Raw genomic sequence first — 20,587 nt, forward strand, 5'->3', positions numbered from 1 at the left:
AGGAGGCTGCAATATACTCAGCTTCGGCTGTTGAAAGAGCTACTGTAGCTTGCTTTTTGCTAGACCAAACAATGAGAGATTTCCCAAGAAAGCAGCACATGCCACTTGTGCTTCTTCTATCAATCCTGTCTCCAGCAAAATCTGCATCACAGAAACCCACTAATTGAAAAGAATCAATCTTAGGAAACCATAACCCATAATTAGTGGTACCAAGCACATATCGAATGATCCTCTTGACAGCTGAGAGATGGGACTCCTTAGGCTTTGATTGAAACCTTGAGCAAACTCCAACACTTTGGATGATATCAGGCCTTGAGAAAGTTAGATACATCAAAGATCCAATCATCCCTCTATAGCGTGTCTCATCAACATCTCTACCATGTTCATCCTTGTCAAGCTTGATATTGGGATGCATGGGGTTCCCATTGGCTTAGCACAGTCCAGCCCAAACTTCTTGACAAGTTTCTTTGCATATTTTTCTTGATGGATGAATATGCCTTCTGCAGTTTGCTTGATTTGCAAGCCTAGAAAGAAGTTGAGCTCTCCCATCATGCTCATATCAAATTCATTGGTCATAAGCTTAGCAAAATCTGCACACAAATCTTCATTAGCCGAACCAAATATAATATCATCAACATAAACTTGCACAAGAATAAAATGATCATGATAGTTCCTAATAAATAAAGTGGTGTCAGTGGCTCCTCTTTGAAAATTATTTTTCAACAAAAATGAGCTAAGCCTCTCATACCAAGCTCTAGGAGCTTGTCTCAAACCATATAAGGCCTTAGCTAGTTTGAAAACATGGTTAGGAAAAGATTTGTTTTCAAACCCAGGTGGTTGAGACACATAAACCTCTCTATCTATTATGCCATTGAGAAAAGCACACTTTACGTCCATTTGGAACAACTTGAAGCCACAATGAGCAGCATATGCAAGGAGCAATCTGATGGCTTCCATTCGAGCTACAGGTGCAAAGGATTCATCGAAATCAATCCCTTCCTCTTGATCATATCCTTGAGCAACCAATCTAACTTTGTTTCGGACTATGGATCCATCTTCACCCAGTTTGTTTCTGAAAATCCATTTAGTGCCAGTGACTTTCTTTCCATTTGGATAAGGCACTAATGACCAGACCTGATTCTTCTCAAATTGCTGCAATTCTTCCTTCATAGCTAACATCCATGAAGGATCAGCAAGAGCTTCTTGAATGTTCTGAGGTTCAATCTTTGATAAAAGAGCAATGTTGTTGGATTCGGCTCTTTTCAAAGATGAACGAGTAGTCCTACCAGTGGATGGATTTCCTATTATGAACTCCTCAGGATAGTTTTTCAGAAACCTCCATTCTCTTGGTCTTCTAGACTGATGTGAGGATACAGGTTCCTCTTGATCAACAATGGCCTCTACATCAGTATTTTCTGCAGCAACAGGAGATAATTCCAAATTGTCTCCTGCAGAATTGGGATTTTCGTTGCTAGCAGGTGCAGCTTCATGAGAACTTGAATTTTGTTGAACTGGCTCATTGTTCTTGGGTAATTCAGCTTCAAAACCTGGACTATCATCTATGCAAACACTAGGAACAATGTTAGACTCACAGAAAGTGACATGCATGGTTTCTTCAACAGTTTTGGAGTTCTTGTTAAAGACTCTATAGGCCTTGCTATTTGTGGAATAATCCAGAAAAATGCCTTCATGTGTTTTAGGATCAAATTTTCCTAAATTTTCTTTGATATTCAGAATGAAACACTTGCAGCCAAACACATGAAAATAACTAAGATCAGGAGGATGCCCTTTCCAAAGTTCATATGGGGTTTTCTTCAAAAACTTCCTAATGATGGTTCTATTTAAAACATAGCAAGCTGTATTCACAGCTTCAGCCCATAAGAACTTGGGGATTTCATATTCACATAACATAGCTCTATCCATTTCTTGTAAACTTCTATTTCTTCTCTCAACAACACCATTTTGTTGAGGTGTTCTTGGACAAGAGAAGTTATGTGATATGCCTTGTTCATCACAAAAAGATTCAAAGTATTGATTTTCAAATTCTTTACCATGATCACTTCTTATTGAAACAATTTTTGAACCTTTTTCATTTTGAATCTTTTTGCTGAACTTTTCAAAAACAGAAAAAACCTCATGTTTATGAGCAAGAAAGAACACCCAGCCAAATCTAGTATAGTCATCCACAATTACCATGCCATAACTCTTTCCTCCAAGACTTTGAGTCCTAGTTGGTCCAAACAGATCAAGATGTAACAACTCCAATGGTTTCTTAGTAGAGACATCTTCCTTGGGTTTGAAAGAGGTTTTAATTTGTTTACCCATTTGACAAGCATCACAAGTGATATCCTTGTCAAATTTTATATTAGGAAGACCTCTAACTAAGCTTCTCTTTACAAGCTTAGAGATTTGGAACATGCTAGCATGTCCTAACCTCTTATGCCACATCCATTTTTCAGATTCCATTGAAGAGAAACAAGTTACATTTTGAACTTTTAGATCATCTAGAGTGATACCATAAACATTGTCACTTCTTTTGGCAACAAATAAAACTGCCCCTGTTTTCTCATTTATGACTCTACAATCAGATTTCCTAAAGGTTACAGCATACCCAAGGTCACACAATTGACTTATACTCAATAGATTATGCTTTAACCCATCAACTAAGAAGACACTATCAATGCAAGTTGAAAAATCTTTGCCAACCTTACCAATGGCAATTATTTTACCTTTACCATTATCTCCAAAAGTGACAAATCCTCCATTATACTTGTTGAGTTTAATGAAGAAAGTATCCCTTCCGGTCATATGCCTTGAACATCCACTATCAAGATACCACATGTCCATTTTCTTCTTGGATGCAAGGCAAACCTGCATGTTCTTCAACTAACCTTAGGTATCCAAATCCATTTGGATCCTTTGATGTGAAATCTTCTTGGTTGCCCAAGAGCATTATAATCATGAACAACTTTATATAATTTATTATCATTACCAAAAGACTTAAGAAAGATGAAACATTGAGGAGGATCATGACCATTTCTGTTGCACTTGTAGCAATGATTCTTGCTTACTGATTTTTTAGGTTTGCTGAATCCTTTTGGTTTGAAAAGCTTGGAAGAGGAGGCTTCAGATTTTTTAAAGTTTTGTTTGAAAACAGCCTTGTTTTCCTCTATGAATCCAAGTCCAGATTTTTCAGATCCAAACCTTTGACTAGCAAGTAGTTTGTTAAGATTTTGAGAACCTTGAACAAACTTTGCTAAGTCTTCATTCAAATTTTTTATTTGTTCATTTAGCTTTTTGTTTTCAGAAATCAAATCAGTGGAAGCAGTAACTTCATGCTTGAGCTTGTATTTTTCTAATTCAGCTCGCAAGGCAATGTTTTCTTCTTTTAAAAACTTTTTATTGCTAGTTTCATTTGCCTTAACTTTTTTCAAAAGAAGATCATTTTCTGTCCTCAAAGCCTCATTTTCTTTCTTACATTTAGCATACTTATCCAAGAGTTTCTTAGAGTTCACAGAAATGTCTTTGATAATGTAGTGCAGTTCATCAATAGATAAGTCAGAGAGATCTACCTCATCTTCATCATTATGATCTGCCATCAGACATAGTTGAGCTTCTTGATCTGAGCTCTCTGAGCTGGTGTCATTCTCCAAGTCCTCCCATGTTGCCATCATCACCTTCCTTTTGTCTTTCTTGGATTTTTCGCCTTTCTTAAGTTGAGGGCAATCTGACTTGAAGTGACCAGGCTCCTTGCAGTGATGGCATGTGAACTTGACTTGATCTTTCTTGACATCTTTGGATGAGGAACTTCCTTTGCCTTTGTTTTTGTATCTCAGTAGTCTTCTCATTTTTCTTGCAAAGAGCACCATTTCTTCATCTGAGAAACTGTCATCAGATTCTTCTCCTTGGGCTGTCATTCTTGATTTTAGTGCTATACTTTTCTTTTTGTCATCTTTGTCTTGAGACATGTGAGTGGTTTCATAAGCCAGCAGCTTGCCTCTCAGCTCATCATAGGTGATTTTGATAAAATCATTCCTTTCAGAGATGGCTGTGCTTTTCACTTCCCATTTCTTGGTAAGACTCCTCAGAATCTTCCTTACCAAGGTTTCTTCAGAGTAGTTTCTTCCCATAGCGTCCAGATTGTTGATGATTATTGAGAACCTTTCGAACATTTGATCGATGCTCTCATCTTCCTTCATACTGAACATTTCATACTCCTTCATCAGCATGTCAATTCTGGTCTCCCTTACTTGCTTAGTGCCTTCATGAGTGAGTCTGAGCTTATCCCAGATTTCTTTAGCCGTTTTGCACCTTGACACTTTTCTGAACTCTTCAAAGCTGATTGCACAGTGCATCAGGTTGATTGCCTTGGCATTGAGTTCAACCTTCTTCTTTTCTTCATCTGTCCATTCGCTGTCCTCCTTTGCCACAACTTCTCCATCAGCATTCTGTTTGGTAGGAACGTCTGGACCATTGAGAATGATCTTCCAGATGTTGTAGTCGATCGACTGCACGAAGATTCTCATTCTCTCTTTCCAGTAAGAGTAGTTGCTGCCATTGAAGTAGGGAGGTCTGTTGTTGAACTGCCCTTCAGTGAGAGTGAAAGCCACTATGTTGGGATTCATGTTGTTGGCCATGGATCTTTACTCCAAGCTGTGAAACTTGCCTTCTTGAGACCAGGCTCTGGATACCAATTGATGGTTCTAGTTGAACTTGAGAAGGGGGGGTTGAATCAAGTTGGCTTAAAACTTAAAGTTTCAAACTCTATTTTTGCTGTTGCTCGAGTTGCAGGAGATTATTTAAAATAGTCTCATACGCAGAAAATTATAAGTGCAGAGAAGAGGAGAAAGAGGCCAGCATGTATCCTGGTTCGGATTCTTTGTGCCATGAATCCTACATCCAGTCTCCACCACAAACCATGGTGGAATTTTCATTATAATCCTCAGATTACATACACCAATACTATTGAATCAATTCCTAATCCAACTAGTATCTACCCCTAAGCTTTCTTCACCAAAGCTTAGCAACCCCAAAGTGCTATCCTAACTTGGAAGGGGAATCTACACAGATTCAATTCTCACCAAGTGCTAACCCAACTTGGCAAGGGGAACTAATCTTAGTTCATAAACCCAAATTACATCAGAAAAACAAACAGTGGCTATTTTGCATCACTCCAGCCTTTTCTCTCTTGGCTTTTGAACCTCACATAATTGCCTTTTCAAAACAGAAGATAACGCAAGACAGCCATAACAAAAATCAGAATTAAGCTTGAGTAGAAGAAAGAGATTTCAACTCTGTGTTAGAGAAGGTGCTCTGAATGTGAGTGCTCTCTTTCTTAACTTGAAATGATGGAATGAGTCTTCTTATATATCTTCAGCTTGCTTAGAATTTCTGCCTCTTCCATTTCCTTGTGCCAGCTGCTCGTTAGAGCTGTCCTTGATGGCATGCAGTCCTTTCTTCATCTTGCTTCACCACCTCTGCAGCTGGAGTTGCTCGACTACTACCTCTGCTGTCCTTGGTGTTTCTTTCTTCCTTGGCATGCTCTTCTTTTGCATCCTGCTTCATGATCTCTGCCATACAAGGAGCTTCACCCACTACCTCTGTTGCTTGGCAAGTTTGTGTTTTGCTTTTTTTCCTTTGCTGTACTGTTCGTCCTTGGAGAGGTGAGAGTCCTTGTGTCTTGTTGCTTTGCTAGAGCCCCAGCTGTCCTTGATGTTGACAGATGTCCTTTTCTTTCTTTTCTTCTTTTGCCAACACATAACCTTTTATTCTTTGCTGATCGGTGCAATGAGAATGAGCTTGGCTCTTTTACATTTGCTGAAGTACTAGCTGGTCTTGGACTAAGGCAATGTGGACTTGGGCATTTACTTGGAGCATTAAGGAAACAAGTAGCATTGTTTGGCTTGTGAGATAGTTAATGGGTCTGCCACAATAAAACACACATTAAATAATATTGGGCTTTTTCACCCAAAACAATGTTTGTCATCATAACATAACCCAAAATCAAAACTAGACTCAACAGGGGCGAAAACACTAAAAACTCACGATACTTCTAAAAAGAGAAATACTTAAAAAGTAGTCTGCATGGAATTGCAGTGAAATATATATAGAGGATAAATTAAAAAATATGTATCAAATTATCAAGTTATTTATAATCTGCCGAATTCGATTAGTCTCATTTTGAGCATACCGAAAATTTTTAGTAAGATAAAGAGTAAGGTTAACAATTTTATTTTCCTCAATAACATTATCAACACTAAAAATAAATTTGTTCCTTCGATACTATAAAAAATTTATTGTTGTGACAGAAAAAAAAAAGGGGTCGAGACTATTTTTGAGAAAGAAATTTAGGTGATAATTTTTTTTTAACAATCAATAATTAGTGTTGAATTAAGATGTGAATCCGATACAAATTGACCAAAATCTTCATATATAACATCCTAATATAATTGAAACTAAAAATTATGTGATACAGTGAATTTTTTATTTATCAATATTTGCAATTAGTATTAGGATAAACATAGTTATTATATATTTAATAGACTCTCTCACAAAAGATTCTCTTTTAGATTTATAATATAAATTGTGCATAAATCCACATTGAATAATAGGACAAGCAGGTTTTTAAAAATTTTGTGATTGACTTATAGATTTTTAAAGAAAATAAAGTATAAAGTAAGTTCTTTAAATAAATTTATATTATAATAGATTTATATGTCCTAAATGAAAAAGAGAAAAAATTCCAAGTAAGTTTTTGAAGAATTGAAACGCTGAATTTACAAGCTTTTGAAAATTTACAATGCTGGATATAATGATTTTTCTCAATCTTTCTTTCCATTTTATGAAGCACCAAGTCTACTATTACTATAAGTTTATCCCAAGATTTTCCCAAAGTACTCATAATTAACTTTTTTCCCCCTAAAGATTACTAATATAGTTGGATTGAGACTTGAACTGATGAAGCAAGATTAGAAAAGGATCTGAACCAAGAGAATAAAAGAGAGAATTGTGAAACAAGAATATTGAGTGTATATTGAATTGATTCTGAATAATACATATATATATCACTGGCTTGTGACGAGTATTCATATAATTTTGATTCACATGCTTATTGGAAAAATTCTTGGAGGCAATAATTTTTAATAATTTTGTATATTATTTAACTAACATAAATATTAAATTATCTTCAATAAATATATTTTATTAATTTATGGGTACAAATTTTAAAAAATATGAATGTAATTTATATTAATTTATATATAAAAATTTTAATAAATATAAATATAAATTATTATATATTTTTTGTATACTAACTTTTATAAATATAAGTATAAACTATTATTAATTAAATATTAACTTAAAATAATAATATTTATTAATCATATAATATTGTATTATTCTGCTTAATGTACATTGAAGACTTGCATAGTTTGTTAAAACTACTGATACCTAACTAACCGATAAACCGAATTGCCAATAGAAAACAGAATTTGGTAGTTGGTGAACAGGGTCAATTTCTTGTGTGATAAAAAAGCTGCTTAGTTTCTTTATCCCCTCAAACCCACGGTACTTTTTAGAGTTACCATGAGATTGGTTCTAAATTTCATAATACATCTTTGTTTATATGGATGACATTCTCGTTATCGATAATGATCTAAATCCTATTATTTCAACTATTTGACAATTGATACCTATAATAAGTTTATCACGAATTTTTAATTATAAAAGTTATAATAATATCATTATATCATGAAATTATTTATATAAAAAAATATATATTGTTGGATAATATAAAATGAGTTATATATCTAACTAAGTTGAACCTCTAACGTGTAATATACAAGATAATAATAATAAACTAATAATCTTAGGTATCAAATCTTCGTTTTGATAACATATAATAGATTTAAAAAAAAAAGAAAAAAAAACACTTTAAAAAGAAACAAAACAAATTAATTAAAACAGATACAAAAAACAGGCAAGGACCATCAAAGTTAACATCGTAAAAAAATGAAAGGGGACCAAAAGGGTCAAGTTTTGAATATCTGATAATACATAACTACTATTCCAAATTAGCTACATGACATCTAAAGCAGCCAAACACACACAACATTTATAAACGAGGCTATACGAATAAGTGCGTGTCATTTTGAAAAGGAAATATAAAGAGTGCGTGTCATTTTCATTATTTATTTCTCGCATTTAAGGCTAGCTAGCTAGTCATGAATCATCAATAATTATTAATTGATTAAGGCTACTTTTTTATCTATCTTTTGCAAATGTGTGTATTATATATATCAATCTAGATTCTGATAAAGTAAGTGAATCACAAATGATGAAATGAATAATTTTTTTTTATTCTATATGTGAGGTCGTAGAATAAAACTAAGTGATATTCATCAGATTTTTCGTGAGGGTGAGGCTAACATCTCTGCAGAGTTGAGTGGCTATATATGTAGGTCTATAAATTGAAGATGTATATAGATGTACAAAATGTTGCGTACATATAAAAAATTAATTATTAAATTAACTATAATATATTTATATTTAAATATTTATATAATTTAATTTATTTTTAATGTGTATTTTATATTTTAATATATATTTTATATAAATAATTAATTTGATAATTAATTTTTTTATATCTAAGATTAGTTTGAATTAGCTTTTTTAAAGGTATTTATTTTTTATTTTTTGTAAAAATATCTTTTTTAATAGACAAATTATTTTATATTTGAATAAAATTTTTAAATATTAAAAACGTCTTATACTTTAACTTTTTTAAAAAAATAAAATATTATTGATTTCTAGAAGAAAACAAATAATTTATTTTTTAATAAATTTTTTTAAATATATTCAAATGTATTTAAAATTTAATAGAAATATTTTATTTTTGATAAAAAATCTTTTTTCACTTAAATATCCTAATATAAACTAATAAGTAGTATTGTTATCAAACCATTCATTATAAAAAATTTAAGCTCTTAAAAAAATATAAAATAAATGATTATATCTCTAACACTATTCCTCAGGCAAAAATCATTTTTCGATTTGCTTAACATTTTCATAGGCATTTTTTTCTCTTTTTATTTATCTTATTCTTTAATTTTAAATTAATAGAAAAAAGTAACATTTGAGATGACAACACTACTTAAATCTATGAATATCCATCCCATCCCTAATCACTCAGGGTAGATAAATAAATAAATAAATAAATAAATAAATAAATAAATAAATATATATATATTTAATATTTAATTTTATTTATTAAATTTTAATAATTATAGGGGCAGACACCTATGGGAGCGAGTTAGGATTCAATTTTTTACTACTCGTGGTTGAAGCGGAGCGCGGGTTATTGTAGGGCGGGCGGGGTAGGGTAGGAAAAAATCCGCCTTTATTCGTCCCAAGCAAGAGCATCTTTTTAAATTTATTTGATTTTTACATAAATTTTTTTATTTGTTTTATATGCTATTTTTTATTTTTAGAGTGAATTGGTTCTCAAGTGAGTTGAAAAGGGACTTAAATTAAGGAACTACTTTTAACACTTAATAAAATAGATTATATAGTATACTAAAATCAAGATATTGTTTTCGTTTTTATCTTTGTTCTACAGTAACATAACAGAACGAAAATGAAAGTTACAAAATTTAAGAATGAAGAAGAATAACACCATGATATATCCTGATTCGGCCACAAAATATAATGTGACTTACGTCTGGTTTTCACTACAATAATGGTATAATTTTTACTATAATCAATAAGGATTACAATCACCAATTTCAAAAAATTCACACTCTTATAAACCACCTAAACTATCCGAAACTTAGTAACTCACTTATTAGACACTAATCCAACTTAGTTAAGAGGAATCAAGTGTACTCTAAACCTAACATACTTTCGAAATCAAACTTTCAAACAAAAGATTAAATAATTTTTGTGTGCACTACTTTCTTTACTTTTTGTATCTTTTAAGGTAAGCTTAAATTTAGATAAAAAAAAATATGAACAAACTCAAATAACAAGATCAGAAAACAAATGTTGTGTGCATATATGATCAGATTCTACTCGAATGGTTGCCTTCTTCTTTTGATGAATTCTTCGTATATAGAGTTAATATCTCTTTTTTAATGTTGGAATAATTTTCATTTTGATCAAGCTAGCCAATACACTTTTAATATTGTAGTCGTTTAGCGTTGAAGAAGAAATCCATTAGGTGCTGATTTGCTTGAATAATGGATTGTTTGATTATAATCTTTGATTGCCAATTTATTAATACTTACAATACTCATAAAAGAGATAAGTATAATAGAAAATTATTAATTATGTTTGTCATTATAAGATAATTAATCAATACTTAATTTAATATAGAATTTACTAAAGATTAAATTCTAAATTTTTTTAATATAAAATTTTAATATTATATCATAAAATTATTCATTTCAAAAATTTAAATCAATAAAAAAAAATAACACAACGGTTGTATCTCTAACAAATGATTATATATGTAGTAGTCTTCGCCAATTCTAATCTATAGCTTTAATTTGTCTTATATTGGAACATTTTCCTTCGGAATTCGACAACCTTAGTGATCATTATAATTTATAAATGTAAGTCGCTGGTGGTAGTAAGTTTTACACTATAAAAATTAAGAGTTAAATGGTGAGTCAAAATTAAAATCTTAAAAGGAAAGGAATTAAATCATATCATACATTACATACCTGTAACATATGATTCGTTCATATGTTAAATCTCATCAAACTGTGAATTGCAAAACTTTAACTACCAATACCATCATTATCCACAAATGAAAAGAACGGCAACTCTGCAATATCAATGTGGAATTCAAACATATCATTGTACCACCAAACTGAGTACTAGTGAAGATGCTAAAGATGGCAAGAAACGTTGGGACCATTATGTTTTTGGCCCCATGCATTGTGCTTTCATTCCATAATCTGAATGCCAAAATTAAATTCCCATATGCTACATAACATACATTTAATTCCTTTTGGTACAAATCTCATATATGCCCTACAAGTATCAACTTGACCTATTTCAAGTTGCAACTATATGTTAGTGTTTTTTTTTATTATTATTATTTTTATCACAATAGAAGAGGCAATTTTGCAAAAACAAACAAATATATATAATATAAGTTTAAATTTTATGTACCATTAATATAAAAATATAATATATATTATTCAATTAGCAAAAAAGAAAAAAAATCATTTATACTCATAAAAATTGTAAATACTGACAAAATTATTCATAAAAAAATAATTTTATATTTATTAAAAATGAATTTCATTTAATAAAAATAACCAAACATTAAATTTTGGTCGATTCCATTAAAAAAATTATCCAATTTTCCAAAATTACCAGCATCATCTCCTAATCCGATCCGCGACTGCCACCTTCACGCTTTAATTCATTTCTTCCCCTTTCGAAATAAAACATCTCAGGACACAATAAACTCAGATTTTGGTACCTAAAACTCTCATGATGAAACAATAGAAAAGTAACTTTGTTGTCAAAGTATGAAATAATAATAGCTCCTCACCAACACTAAGATTCAATTTCTGTAAGAAGAAACCTCCTAAACTTCACATCGAAAACAATCATGGCTAGCAACCATAAGCTACGTACGAGATTAGAGGAACACCTAAAGTGAATTTTTTTCAGCGTCGCTTAGCCTGAACACTCGAAGAAACCAATAACAGCACGGAATAGGAAAAAAAATAGCCTTTATTCCTTTTTTTTTTTATTTTCTTTTAAGTTTGGGACTTTGGTTTTGAAGTTTGCAAAAATTAAATAGAAAGAAGTGGTGAGGAGTAGTGGTGGTGGGTTGGGGAGGAACGGTGTTAGTTGATAATGAAGATAATAACGATGATGATAAGAATGGTTTGATGGTAAGAGAGGAGGGTACGAAGGTGCACTACAACAGAAGCGGGAGTTAACAGTGACAAATTTGGGGCAGTTTAAATAAATGCTACTATCTGGTGATCTTGGGCAGTTGCTGCAGCAGTTTAATTCCTCAGCCACCATATCATTTGATTTATGGCAGATTTGGAACAAATTGCCGAAATTATCATCTATCCTATTATATTAGATAAAGAGAAAAAAATTTTCATTTTCTTTGATACATCTAGCGAAACTCTCCATTCTTCATCTTCTCTATCTCAGTCGAGAGATACCTAGGCTCTTTTTCTCCCTTTTCTCGAATCACGGCTTCCTTTGTCAAAATCGGCTGACCTGGACCTCACAATCGTCTCAGCCAAGCACCTCAAAAACGTGAACTGGAAGAACGGCGTTCTCAAACCCTACGTTGTGTTCTGGGTCAACCCTGTTCACCGATTGGCCACTAAATCCATCTTCCTCTGTCTAGTGTCGTGCTTTCGTGCCTCCTCCATGGTGCATGAAACCCATACTCCCTCATCTACGGTGCGTGAAATCCCTAATCTCCGACCCACCCTGTGCCTCTGTGTGGTTGTGGAGTCGCGTGGCTGCCATCCGTCCTTATCTCTCCGGCGTCGACCTTTCACCTCTCCGCCACAGTTCATGAAACCCCTGTTTTCCCTTATATCTTCTATTAGTTGGGGTTAATAGTGTCTTTTTAGAGTTAGAGATTTGAATGTACTGAATTTGATTTGTACTTTCTATTTTTAATTTATACAAGTATATATGGTTATGGAACATGGGATTGAATGATTCAATGAAATTTATTGGTGGATTCTTTGATTTTGATGGACAGGAGGGGGCAGAGGAGGATGTTGATAATAACAAAAATGAAGACATAATTGGAGAGCCTCTTGAGATCGATGACAAGGAAGATGAACAACCGGTGGAGTGGCCTCGAAAGACTTCGAAGTACATGACCAAGTACGAGCGTGCCCAGATTTTGGGTACCCGTGCTCTCCAAATCAGGTTTCGTTCTAACTCCCTGATGTTTAGGGTCTGTGTAGCTTTAGAAAGAATTTGTTGTGTTCAATATTTACCACAAAAATGCCATCTCATGGTTGATTGTTTCGTTTATCTTGCAATCAGTAAGCAGATTTGGGGATAAAAAATGAGATGGTAGTTTTGCAGTTAGAATTGAAAATAGAAGATGAAAAAGAATTAACCTTAGGGTTAAGGTTTTGCTTATTATTATTTTTTTTGTGATGGCATAAAATGCTCCTTCTTAAATGGCAGTATGAATGCTCCTGTTATGGTGGAACTGGAGGGAGAAACTGATCCACTTAAGGTAATGCACTTCCTTTTATGTTCTTTTTACTTGATCTTTGCTTCCTTCTTGTAATGTTACGATATTTAAGTACATTGTGACTTTGTGAGTGTTTTCATTCCTAAATTTGTTATGTCAGATGACAAATATTAAATCTTCAAATATGTGTTAGTGTGGTCATATTCCCTAACATTTAGTATTTAGGTTCTTGCCCTGTAGTTTGCTATCCTTGAAATGTATATTATAGTATTTAGGTTCTTGCCCTGTAGTTTGCTATACAGTTGTACAAATAAGTTGCTAATACACAGATGCATAGATTGTTCATATTGTAGCTCAAATTTCACCAGAGATTGATTTATCTTGATCTATCACGTCCCATGTGTTTCTCTTGTTTTATGTTTGGCATGTAAACAAGTTTTACTGTCATTGCATGCCTTCTCCTAGCCTTTCCCTTGAAATATAAGTTCTCAGCTTTAGATATTACACCATAAACTATAGTTTTTAATTCAGTTTGATGATGACATGGTTATTTTAATATAGAAATGTAGAACTATGGATTTTATTTTGATCTGCAATGAGTAGAATTTTATAAGTTATTTGGAGCAGGTTTGTTTGCATTGAATATGCCATGCTGCACATTCTCTTTGTTCCTATGTTATCCTTATTTGTTAATGTGCTGCCAACAGCTTTGATATTTCCTCTAGTTCTGAGCATTCTTTCATAGGTCTAGTTTCAACTATTTTCGTTATATTAATTATTGAAGATACATATTTTGTTTGAGCTCCTCTGTGGTTTCTTCCTTTTACTTAATCAGTCGTTTGATTGTACTAGCTTTTGATTTATTTGAAAAGCTACCGGCAAGTGGTTCTGAGACAGAATCGCTGCATACTCTTGGTTCAGATTGCTGGGATCTGAAAATTTCCCCTTTCAATTTGGTCTCAGATTTCAATTTTGGTTCACATTATACCTTTTCTTCTTTATTTGGTTTCAATTTAGTCTTTTATTTTGGTTTTGGTCTTGCCATGAACAGAGGACAAAAGGGGGTGAAGCAAAATCTTGACTTGCAAGACGCACCGGCATCTCCGTGAAATGTTGTCGCTGCAACGCCGGGCATGTTCTTCTTCTCTTTAATATGCCCAAGCCAAAATAATGTAAAATCATGCAGATTGCTAATAATTCTCACCTTCTGAAAAGGTCAAGTATGAAGTTTGCTCCCCAGAGGCATTGAATAAACTATTGGTGAAGTTTCGGGTGACTCAACCAGCAACAGACACTGCCTAGTTTGCTCTGCTCTTCCATTTCTGATGCAGGTTTAATTAATGACAATGCTTTTATTTTTGTAATGCAAGTGACATTGTATTTGCTACACCTATAGTTGATTTTCAACACAGATTGATGATATTTGCTTTCTTGTTGACCTATGATGATTTGTTGAACTTTCAATTATGTTAGTTATTGTGTTGTATGACTTTAGTGTGTCAATTTGTGAAATTAAATTTGTTTTTGTATTTTAGTGCATATTACTGTTGAAAATAAGATAGAACCTTTTTAGTACACAGACTATGACTAGGATAGGTTGTTTATAGTATGTACATATTTGTAGTTATAAAAGGTTTTTCAGTGATATGGTGTCGAATAGGGGTTCACCGTCATCACTCTTGTGGAACTAGGGTGAAGATTGCCTGTCACTATGTCAGTAACCTCAGTTATCCGTTGAAAGTGTTTGTAACTGATGTCATCTTTGTGCAGGGCAGGTAATTAAAGGATGGGATGAAGGCATTAAAACCATGAAAAACTCTTTTCACCATCCCTCCTGCGCTAGCCTATGGTGCATCTGGCTCCCCTCCAACTATTCCTCCGAATGCTACACTCCAGTTTAATGTCAAGCTTTTGTCTTGAACTAGTGTAAAGGACATATGTAAGGATGGTGGTATATTTAAGAAAATACTTAAGGAGGGGAAAGGATGGGAAAACCCCAAGGATCCTGATGAAGTATTAGGTATATTGATATTTATCATTTAGTTTATTTCATTTGATTTAGGTCTGCATTATTTAGCTTAGTCGTAACTGATACTGTATTGGTTGATAATATAGTTAAGTATGAGGTTCTTCTGGAAGATGGAAAGGCTGTGGCTAAGTCTGATGGAGTGTAGTTCAGTGTGAGAGAGGGTAATTGCATTTAATTTCTGTCGACAGTAATATATTGTTTCCATTTGCAGTATATCTAAGACTGTCTTTTAATCAATGGTAGTTCACTATTGCCCTGTATTGTCAAAGGCTATTAAAACCATGAAGAAGGGAGAGAAAGTTATTTTGTAGATGGATTTGGTGAGAAAGGGAAGCCAACAGATGGTGATGAAGGAGCAGTTCCACAAAATGCAACATTGCAGATTACTCTCGAGTTAGTCTCTTGGAAGACTGTGTCTGAGGTAACTGATGACAAGAAAGTGGTGAAGAAAATACTTAGTGAAGGGCAAGGATATGAGCGGCTAAATGAGGGGGCTGTTGTGAAAGGTGACTATTAATCATTGCGAATGTTGATGATTGCTTTATCATTCAGCCAGTCCCTAATAATTATCTAAAAGGGTTTATAGTATGCTAGTTTTCTTTTAATGTAACTTGATAGTTATTTAAGAGCTTGATTGACACCTGTTGTACACACCTTTTCAGTGCGTACTATATGTGCCCACAGCTCTTTCTCTATATTTTGGTTTGTATGCTTTTGGAGTTTAGTACAAAGGATGTATCAGTTAATTTTGTTGTTTCTGCCACAAGTTATATTCAATAGATGAAAAATATTAAGATTTATAGCATTAAAAAAATCTAAAAAAGGCCAAAAAATTAGAGCATTAAAATTAAACAAAAAAAATCAGCGTTTTTTAAAAGGAATTTTTTTTAATTTGTATTGAAATTAGCGGCGGTTTTATAATTGCCGCAAACATTCATAAATTAAAAAACATAATAACATTGCGGCGGTTCATAACCGCCGGTGAAAATGGACTAAATTCTAATATTTTCATATCGCGGCGGTTATACCAGCGGTTGCTGAAAACCGCCGCCAAACCCAATCCCGGCGCCCATATCCATGGCGGTCTACTGAACCGTCGGTCTTTAATTTTGCAGCGGTTTAAAACCGCCGCTAAACAGTGCCTCTGTTGTAGTGGTGATGGTAATGGAGGTAGAGATAATTAAGATAATTTGAGAAATTTGGATAACTTTTTGTTAAATAAAATTTATTTTTTATAGATATAAAATAATTTTTATTTTTTTATGGGTAATTTTATTTGTATTTATAAATTTTATAGATAAAATAGTTATTTTTTTAAATAATTACTTTTTAGATTCAATTACATGACATATTAATTTGAAATAATATATATAATTAAATAATAAAATATTAAGAGATTAAAATAGTCATAATTTATCTATTCTTTAATTATTTTCACTAACTTTGGCCATAATAATTATATAATTTTTTATGCAATAAATATATAATAAGATAATACATATATAATTATAAATATTATATGTAATAATCTCAAATATGTCATATATATATATATATATATATATATATATGAAAAATTATCGATTTCAAATTATCAGGATAATAAAAATAACTTCTATTTTTATTAACGACAAAAATATTTTTCAAATATTTAAAAACACTATAAAAAAATTAATTGTAAAGAGAAGTCTTTCTTCGTTAATAGAATTGATTAAGGTGATAAACAAAAATGTTAATATACCGATATTATTTAATCTCCAAATTAAAAACTCTCATTTTTTAATTAATTGATATAGAAAGACTAAATTATTTTTTTTTTCGGCGAACCAAAACCATAGCTCTCACATCTTCTTCTTCTTTTCGGTTCTCCTAAATCCTCTTCCTTGACTCCTTGTAACCACCTTACCACCTCTCACTACAAGAAAATAGGCCTATGGCTACGCTTTTTTTTGCCACGCTTTAAAAGCGTGGCTAAAAGTGGTCAATGGCCACGCTTTTGTGAGGGTGGCGATTGAATAGAGATTTGGCCACGTTTTTTCTTGCCACGCTTCAAAAACGTGGCGAAAAGGGTCAACAGCCACGCTTTTTGAAGGGTGGCAGTTGATTAGAGAAACGGCCACGTTTTTTTCTGCCACGCTTCAAAAGCGTGGCCATAGAGAGAAACAGGGACGTTTTAAAAGCGTGGCGACAGAGTTTCATTACGGCCACGCTTACAAAACGTGGCCATATCCTGGTCCTCTTTTGGCACGCTTTAAAAGCGTGGCCAAAAGGTTTTTTTTAAAAAAAAAAAACCAGACCCGGCCCCAACCCGGTCCCCAACCCAATTGAAGAGATTTCAACCCGGTCCCCAACCCTAATCGAGCTACCCTTTTCGCGATCGAACTCACTCTTTCACCCTCGCTACCCCTGGAGGAGCTCACATCCCTGCCGTCACCAGAACCACCCTCGCTGCGCCGTTAGCCTCCGCTCCCCCTCCGCCTCGTCTCCTCATCGCCGTTACCAGCATCCTTAGCGTTAGCGTCAGCGCCACCTCTTTCAACCGATTCCTTCCAAAAGCGAATACGACAAGGGACAATGTGGGAAGATGTCGGAGCTTGGAGGCAGCAACTGTTTTCCGTGTCTCTTGCTCGGTGTCAATGTCAGTCTTGCCCTTGTTGAAGGAATTGTTGCTTTCTTTGCGTTGTTTCAGGTTCTTCTCCTCTTTCTTTCATGTTTCAATTCGCGCCAGCATTGCTTTTCGGATATGAAATTGGTTCGTGCATTTGATAATTTTAGGGATTTTTTTAGTGTTGTGCACAATTTGGGGAGGTTTTGGTGGGGAACGGGTGATTGGCGTAATTTGAAAATTTGGGGAATTTGTGAGAAGATATTCAGATTTCAAAACTTGCATTTTGAATTTTGATATTTTAGCTGTTATATATTTTTACAATCCCTAAACTGTAGCCTACTTTTTTTTTCTTGCCCTAAGAAATTTTTTGTATATATGAATTCGGTAGCTTCATTAGCTAATAAACAGATTAGCTAAGGTTCTCGAAACCTAATAAATATTGTATTGAAAGATATCAAAACCGGGTTAGTGTGATCTTAGCTTGTTGTTTGAAGATATATATGAATCTGTAAAGGTATGTCTTCTGATTTGCATTTTAATCTTTACAATGATGGTTGCCCGATGTCCAGTGTTATCAATTCACTTTATTTTAGATTTTTTATTTCCTCTGAATGTTGCCCTGGATAAACTTGTTTATTGTGCTGTTTTGGTGTTGAATTCTGGACTTGTGATTGCTGTTTATTGTATTTTTTTTCATTGTCCAAAATAGATGCTGTGAAAGTGTTACTGTTTCATTAATTTTTCTTGGTTTGTTGTTGCTGAGTGCTGCTCTGCTTGTTGCTTGGTCCATATTATATGAACTGCAATGATTTCAGTTTGTGGAACTAGTTAAGTCATATGAATTCTGTTTGCTGCTTGCTTGAACCTGGGAAACATGCTATTTACTGCTGCTGTTTAATAAACAATTGCTTCTGTTGATGATTCTATTCTTTGCATATTAAATAAAAGATTTGAGTGGTATAAATTATTTTATACTACTACAAGATTTATTAAGGATTAAGATTTTATGTTATCTGTAGGGGAGGAAAAGGAAAAAGAAAAAAAAAGAAAAAGAAAAAGATAAAAGGACAGTTTCTCTCTTCTCTCTACTTCTTCCACTAGGTATCTATTCTATGTGCTGCTTCCTTAAATTTCCAATTGTTTTCTTCATTTCACAACTCAAACAATGTTACATTGTCATTGAGGTGGAAAGAGTGAAAGATTCTAATTTTGAGGTGAAAGATTCTATTTTTCCAACAATGTATCTTTTCTTCTCTAAAAATTTAATTTTGAGGTGGTAGCGGGATGCTGAAGCTATTGAGAAAAGAGAATTTCCTGGCAAAAAGGCTAAGCTAGCAGCAACGAGCAAAGTTGAAAAAGTTATCCAGACGTGTGAGTGGTAAGTCCTTTGTTTTCAATTTGAAGTCCTACCCATTAAAGTTCTTTTCAGTGGTTGTGAAATTGAAATTTGTCCTCCTAACTGTTGGTTGCTTTGGAGCAGAGGATTAGCTGGTGCCAAGACATTGCTTGATCCTGTCTCTTGAGGTGTGCACTTAAACTTTTTTAGTTCTTTCTTTTGTTGTTCCTGCTGCGTAATAAAAGAAACATAGTTTTTTTTTAAGTTATTAACTTATCATCTTCTGCTCTTCACGGTTCTGTTTGCGCCAATAATGCACATGTTCAAGGTATTCCTCTTGCTCATTCAAGCTCTTATTATATGTACTTTATTAAGACCATCTTGTACTAACTTATTGTTTTCATGAACAGTGCATGGTATGGAATATAGCAGAAACTAATTAACAATGAAATGCTTCACTTGCATAAAATTATTACAAATTTGAAGTTTGAAATTGAGGGTTTGATGCTGCTTGTTTTTGAAATTTCTGTATATGAAGTTAGTGCTAAGAGAGTGTATGTACATGCTTGATCAACTTCATTTTGTAGGTGCTAGAGTATCTGGCTGTGGGCAAGATACTGACATTTGAACATATCAATGGTGGTCTCCCATGTCATGGAATGGAGAGGTGGGTAAATTTCAATTTTTTTTCTCCATTGGAATAGTTGTTAGAAATTTCTAGTAGTCATGTTTAGTTGTTGCCTCTTTTGTTTTGGTTCTTATGGTTAACACAAGCTTAAAAAGATGTTATTTTGGTGTTATAAAACCATGAAATATGCTACACCATATGTGTGTGTCTGTGTGAAATGTTGAATATCTATACTACTAATAATGGGTATTGGTCCCTTTGGTTATAATTCCTACTACTGTAGTTTTTGTAGCAAATATTGTCTGTGTGAAATTCACATAAAGATGCTGAGATGACATCTATTTTCACTTATGATAATTGGCCACTGATATAGGGGTGCGTTTGTTTCTGATTTTCAAAATAGTAATTTTACAACTTGATTTTTTTTATAAATTTGTAAGAAACTTGAAAACTGATTTTAATTAGAAGCTACCTGTTTAGCTTTTACCAAAATCCAAAAAGAAGGAAAAAGCTCAAAAACTTATTTTTATTTTTTATTTTTTTACATTATGATTATTTTCTAAATTTATACAAATATGTGAAAAGTTTTGTCAAGAGAAAGTTAAAACAAGTACATCCATAGTGTCAAGTTTGTATTTGTCAAGATGTGTCAAATCTTTCGGTACTTAATGGCTTTCGAAGGTTAAGCATAGGATGCTCTGATGAGAATGTCTGCGCCCGTGCGCATGGATGCTCTGTTCTTTTGATTAAGTAACCTCCTCAATCAACTTGTTTAAGTAAAT

At 33.2% G+C, this 20,587-nt stretch overlaps 1 protein-coding gene across 1 annotated transcript; it reads right to left on the reverse strand.

Moving 5' to 3' along the window:
* Nucleotides 1–342: 342 nt before the first annotated feature.
* Nucleotides 343–4,637, reverse strand: LOC140181290 (uncharacterized). Its single transcript, XM_072224825.1, has 4 exons — nucleotides 3,205–4,637; nucleotides 2,194–2,593; nucleotides 774–1,743; nucleotides 343–641 (listed from the first exon to the last, which is right to left on the reverse strand). The coding sequence occupies exons 1-4, from the start codon at nucleotides 4,635–4,637 to the stop codon at nucleotides 343–345; spliced, it is 3,102 nt and encodes a 1,033-aa protein (XP_072080926.1).
* Nucleotides 4,638–20,587: the final 15,950 nt, after the last annotated feature.

The sequence above is a fragment of the Arachis hypogaea genome, chromosome 18, assembly GCF_003086295.3.
Source record: "Arachis hypogaea cultivar Tifrunner chromosome 18, arahy.Tifrunner.gnm2.J5K5, whole genome shotgun sequence".
Taxonomy (NCBI): domain Eukaryota; kingdom Viridiplantae; phylum Streptophyta; class Magnoliopsida; order Fabales; family Fabaceae; genus Arachis; species Arachis hypogaea.

Excerpts from the sequence above, each read along its gene's own strand:
- LOC140181290 (XM_072224825.1), bottom strand. The coding sequence starts at position 4,637 with ATGGCCAACAACATGAATCCCAACATAGTGGCTTTCACTCTCACTGAA. Across the intron at positions 2,594-3,204 it reads AAACTACTTGCTAGTCAAAG|GAAATCTGATTGTAGAGTCA; the intron begins GTTTGGATCTGA and ends TGTAACCTTTAG. Across the intron at positions 1,744-2,193 it reads GAGGAAAGAGTTATGGCATG|TGTTTCATTCTGAATATCAA; the intron begins GTAATTGTGGAT and ends TTTGGCTGCAAG.